The sequence below is a fragment of the Haliaeetus leucocephalus genome, unplaced genomic scaffold (genome assembly GCF_000737465.1).
Source record: "Haliaeetus leucocephalus isolate CR32 unplaced genomic scaffold, Haliaeetus_leucocephalus-4.0 Scaffold162, whole genome shotgun sequence".
Lineage (NCBI taxonomy): Eukaryota > Metazoa > Chordata > Aves > Accipitriformes > Accipitridae > Haliaeetus > Haliaeetus leucocephalus.
In genome coordinates, this window is record NW_010972598.1 from 15,286,422 (window position 1) to 15,292,557 (window position 6,136).

Below are 6,136 nucleotides of genomic sequence, written 5' to 3' on the forward strand. Positions count from 1 at the left end.
GGCTCTTGAGAGACAACACACGGCTAATGCAACAAAGCCAGCGCCGATTTACACAGGGTGCTTTTGTAATAAACATGCACAGGGGGAATTTCTTGCCATTGCACATCAAAGCACTGCACAAGCCTGGCACTGCTCCTGGGCCCATTGCTGTACTAAGAAAGATGGGAAAGGGAATGGTTCCCTTCTGCTCCAGATGCCAAATCACCCCTCCCAGTTACCTTTAACTGAGACAGGGAAAGATTAAAGAAAGGATTAAGAAAAAAGGAAAAAGTCTAACACATTGTCATGCCTTAGTGATTTAGGAACTTGAGAATTATTGGGACTCAAGATCCACAGAGATAAACTAAAAAAAAAAAATACATCTGAGCATGTAAAGATCTTTATAAAGATTTTACACAAAACTAAACAATCTAAGTGTATATTGCCCATAGTTCACCTATCTTCAATAACTCTGGAAATCCCTATCGATGCCAATTGACATTAATAAAGTACAAAAATATGCCTTTATTTCTGTGAATTTGAATGTGCCCCTTTGGCACAAAGAACCCTTCCAAACAATCCAGTAATCTGCTCTAGGCCCTGATAGGAAAAGAGACTGGGTCATAATTTGAACAGCAAAGAACAGCAAGAAGCAAGCAATGGAACAAAATATACATTCCCTATGGTCGTACGACTTGCCCATTCCCCGTAACAGGAAACATACAATTATCTGTACATGCCTCATTAAATAACCTTATTAAATAGGAAATCTGAAATGTACAAATTTACAGACTGAATCATTAAATACTTCCCCTGTGCACTCCCCTGTGCATGCGTTCCCTGCTACTATCTGCAGCCACACTCTGATACCACCATGCCTTCATATTTGAACTTGTAGGTGACCACCCCTGCATCTAAGTAGAGAATAGAGATGGGATCAAGTTTGGTGGGCACACAGCAGGCCTTGGAGGCTTTCTGGGGATTCTTCAGGTGAACCAAAGTCTGGACAATGGCATGTTTTGTTGGTGTGACGTGCTCTGTTAAGGGGTAGGCGCACACTCCGTGGCACTCGTAAGCTTCATACCCTGCTGGGGCGATGATCCAGGAATCCCAGCCAATCTCCTTGAAATCTATGTACAGTGGAGTCTTTTTACAGTAGTTGCCTTTTGCGTTCCTCCGGATTCGGGCAGTAGAGTCGTAAATGATGTTGGAGCGCATCTGGAGCAGCGCCTCCTCACCAGGCTGGCCATGGAAATTGCCGACTTCCAGGTTCTCCAAGTCCAGGAGCTGCTCATGGTCTATCATTTCGTTCAGCTCTTGCTTCTCCTCTTTTTTGTCATTGCTTTGGTCATCAGAGAACACAATCAACAGGGGCACATGCTTAGCCTCAGAGTTGATGTCAATATCGAGTTTCCCCTCTCCATTCTGCTCGTCCTCTTCCCTGCTCTCTATATGAACTTCCAGCCGGTGCGTGGTCAGCCCTGCCCTTCGCCAACGCTTGATGGCTTCGGTGACCTCGAAGCTCTCCCACTCACTGCTTGTGCCATAGATCTGCCTGGATGCCAATGCCACCGTCTTTCTCTCTTCTCCTACCCCCATACGGTCATTTTCCAGCACTTCAAAAATGGTGACCTTCCGGTCAAGCCCATCGTAGAGCATTTGGTCCCTTTCCACTAAGGTGTAGAGCCTCAGCTCGGCCATGGTGATTTCTTCATGGTGAGGGATGGAAACATTGAATAGAAGAGGGTATTTCCGAATTCCTGTAATACCAATAGGGTGGGAAGCCAAGTCTGGAAATGACAAAGATCAAATATTTTAGAAGGATGAATATATCCAGCAACACATGCACTGAAGATCATCTGACATGTTTTGCATTTCTTGGTTTCAAACAGTTCCAGGAGAGTGTTTTTTCATCATTTCCCAAAACTGTTCTTGGAAAAAAGGACGACTTTATTTTAGATGTCTAAGGACAGCAAGGTCCCAGACATACTAAAGACCGTAAACCTGGATTTATAGATCCTCTTTCTCTCCCCATACTTTCCAGGGACTTCCTTATCACCTGGAAGGCTTACATATTAAAAACATGTTGCCTAATACTGAAATACAAATCACTTCCAGGCTGCTGCACAGCAACTATTTAACAAATGAGGAAAAACATTCGTTGGTGTAGGAGAGAAAGGGAAGAAGGATATTTCACTGGAGTAAACATGAGATGGGTGACATATAAGCTGCATATGCAAGAACAGGCTGTATCTGTGTCTGCTTAGCTTTTCTGTGCTAGCAAGTATTCCCTTCTGCTGAAACATCCCTCAGAAACTGAAAAGGCCAAGCACTAAGGGAGGAAAAGTTGCTTTGGAAGATGTAAAGGCTCTTCATTAGGAAGAGCAGGCGGTGAACGTCCAGTGTGAACCACCAGCCAACAGAAATTCTGCCACAGACTCAATGGACTTCAAGTGAGCAGTCAAACAGCTGTACTCAGCCAGGCACTTTTGGCAGCTTTGGTTAATAAAACATATAAGAACATAATATGCGCTTGTCAGTCAGGCTGTCTGTCCTATCTGCGTTGTTTGTTTATACGTAGGCAATATGCATTTCTTTACACAATGCAGGAATCTTAGCTAATGATTGTGTATTTGTTGCTGAATTACTGTGCTGTCTACTTGTAACTTGGAAGACAGATTAGAACATAGGGATTATGGGTAACATTTCTGCAAAGGCAAGCTACTTGTGACCTATTACTATCTTCATCTCTGACTTCTCCAATTTTGATGTTTGTAGAAAAATGACACTGATAAAGCTGCAAGTATTGGCCATGCTCCATCAGTGCACTTAAGCAATCAGTTAACTTAAGCACATGACTTGTCCTACTTAATTTCAGTTTTGAGGCACCTGCCTTTTTCTTTTTTTTTTTCTCCATTTTGCACTTTCATCTGTTCATAAATTTAAAAAATGAGGGGAGATTCTGCTTGCATTTCCCTACCTGTCAATTGATAAAGGTGGGAGCTGAATATGCTCTGCACAGCATCAGGGTAGGAGCAGACTGTGAGCTGAAAGACAATACTATTCAAGCTTAGCTGCGATCTCCACACTGGAAGTGATCTTCGGGATTTCCTAGACCTTGATACGCTAAAGCAAGTCTCCAGTGATTACATATAATGACAGCATGGAGAAATGCCACCTGACCATATAGAAGATGAGCACAAGTAATTCACCAGGAGGCAGGGGAAGGCCATGCCATATGTAAGAAGCTGGGTGAATGCTACCAGGGCATAAGAAGTGTTTATTTCTAAGTCAGGATGTGACTCTGTGCTTTAGCTAGAAAGTCTATAAGGTGAAATATCTCCTACTGTTACCAGTACACCCCTAGCAGGGTCAGGAAGGAAGATCTGGAGTCCACAGGAAAAGAAAAATTTCCCTTAAGACCTTTATTCAACTTTTAAGAACTGATTACAGTCCCATTTACAATGGAGATGTTACGGTCCATGGCTTAAAACAAAGAACTAATTCCAGCCATGCAGCATGTTGTATTTCTATAATGTTCTTATAACAAATTTAATAAAGGATTTAATGGTTAATAATGAAACTACCATTACTGCCAATTTTCAGTAGGCAGGTGAACAAAAGAATTCCATGGTATGATCTGTTTCTGCTGTCCTGATCATTGCAAGTAATTAATTTCTCTATCAAAAGAGATTGTTAGCATGAAATGGATGGTTCTTAGTTATACAGACTTTCAAGACACATAACAAACATTAATTGCATAGCTCCTCTAACTGCATACGTTTATGAAGCTGTCTTAATATCAGTAGTCTCACTTTGCAGCTTGCTGGTTTGGACTGGAAGAAGTGAGAGAAATACAAAAATGACAAAAAGTTCAGCCAAATTTACTCCAACTGGCGCAGAACTTCTGCAGTGATGAAGTAGGCATCGAATGCCGTGGTTACAGAAAAGCACAGAACTGCAAACCCTAATGTATTACTGGCAAAAGGTCGGTCTGTACCATTTGCAATGCTGCAAACCTGAAAGAACATCGGGTTTGCCAGTGGAATGACTTCAGATTTACATCATTAAACCACACTGTATTTTATTCTTTAGCACACTGTACTTGGCAATTTTTATCCCATTTATTTTTTCCAAACAGTGCAAAAAGAGAAAAGAACAACATGCATTTCTGCGTATGTCTTCACTCATGCTGATGAGCAGTGACAGGAATGGTGGTTCACATGAGTGACTCTTCACCAGTGGTTGTAACTGGTTTACTAACAACCCTTCAACAAATTTTTCCACACTGGAGGAAAGAATATGTAAAGAAGATTTAAACCACAGTGTAGTGGCTCTTCAAACCAGAAACATATTGCTGGTGAAGAGTGCCTGGGCCTGGCAGAAGGACAGACCAGAACAGAGCTTTTGGATTCTCTGCTTGCATCTCACTCCACTGCAAAACTGAAGTGACTTGCACGTAGCCTCTCCTTATAGTTCATAATTTCAAAAGTGAAAATGTTAGAGAAAAAGGAATAATGACTTTATACTTCATAAATTAGACAAACAAAGGATTATAGAAGCCCCACAGCAGTTTGAATAGTTGCATGTGCCCCTGAGTAGTTAAAATGAATCGAAGCACTTGTGTTTGCCAAGTGGAGTTATCTGTATTTGGAATTGTTTAGTTGAAAAATGTTTTTAACATAAAACCTGTATTGGTGCAAATCGGTATTGACAAACTATTGAATGTTAGCACTGAAACATTATCTTGTCCTCACTGAACTGAGAGGAAATGCTGAAGCAGAAACATATAGGGAAACTACCTAAGGTCACAATTAGGCTTTTCAGGTTTGGGGGTGGGGTGTGGGGGGTGTTTGTTTGTTTGTTTTCTTTGTTTTTTAATAGGAAATATTCTAGTCCTCCTAAGTAAAATCTAAGGGTTATCCAAAATTCTCTTTCATGTATTTCTATGTATTTTTGCTGGACTGTGCTCAGATACAAAGGAAGAAAATGTTACAAATCCCATGAGCATCCAAAGTGAGAGGATATTAACAGAAAGCCATATTTGGTTAAGCTCATAATAGGAAAATATTGCACCTTTGAACAGTGTGTAAAAACATTTCTTGCATTAGTTTCAAATATTACTTAAGGTATCCATTTGAAAAATCAATCGGGTCATTGCAAACGATGTGCGTCATTATGAGGATAATGAAAACGATGCACCTAAGTTATACTTGGTGCTGCCCAAACATTAAAGAGACATCTTCCTACAAAACCTTACAGTCTCAAAAGCAAAGGACGAGAGATCTATCTCACAAGAAATGGGATCTGGGTAACCCTGGTACATGTAGTATTAGCTGCCTATTTCCAATGCCATCCTCACTGAAAGGCCTTTTTTCCCTTAGTATGGTTCATGCTCCATGCCTGGTAAATACATTTCACACTGACTATAAAGATGCTCATTTCTCTTTACTTCTCCTAGAGATGCCCATATCTTACCTTCATTTTTGAAGCTCCTAATAATATTTGCGGATGGCATAGATGTCCTATCGGTGGCAAACCTGTTGTACAGCTCTAGCATGTACTCTGGCGGATCCACCTTGGCTGTTTCATGCAGGGGAATGTCAGAGAGGTTCAACGTCTTCAAAAATTCATTTTTCATATTCTGAAGTAGCGTGTTGAAATCAACACCATCCTGCTCGGAGAGAATCTCGTCGAAAAGAGGCACGTCTTCCTCCAAAGAAGAGTGCTCTAAGCTCAGGATGGGACTGCAAGTGGCAAGGTGAATCAAGAGACAGAGGACAGCCCACAGCTGGAGGACTACAGAATCCATGACTTCGCTCAAGCTTCCAACCGCACTCAACAAGCTCTAGCTCTCGTGTGGGCTAAGTGGCGGTTTTATCCCCTGGGTTGTACACGGCTTGTGTCACAGAGAGATGACAAGTTTGGAAGCTCTTGTCTTGAAACTTGTGATCCGTCCTGTCTGTCTCCCCCTTCCCCCTCCCCAAAACCAGGTCTCGGTAATTGGATATGGCTTGCTCTCTTCTATGGTTGCCTTGCCTCTCTTATCTTGTGTAGTGTAAGCTGTTCACCAGATTTGTTGCTATCTCGCAATCCCCTTTCCCTTAATGAGCATTTTGTAAACATTCTGCGCTAGGACACTTGGAGATAGGACAAG

The 6,136-nt window shown here is 41.7% G+C and overlaps 1 protein-coding gene across 1 annotated transcript; it reads right to left on the bottom strand.

The window, feature by feature from the left end:
• Positions 1 to 655: 655 nt before the first annotated feature.
• Positions 656 to 5,801, bottom strand: BMP10 (bone morphogenetic protein 10). Its single transcript, XM_010562874.1, has 2 exons — positions 5,458 to 5,801; positions 656 to 1,769 (listed from the first exon to the last, which is right to left on the bottom strand). Exons 1-2 carry the CDS (start codon positions 5,789 to 5,791, stop codon positions 826 to 828), a joined length of 1,278 nt encoding a protein of 425 aa, XP_010561176.1. The 5' UTR covers positions 5,792 to 5,801; the 3' UTR covers positions 656 to 825.
• Positions 5,802 to 6,136: the final 335 nt, after the last annotated feature.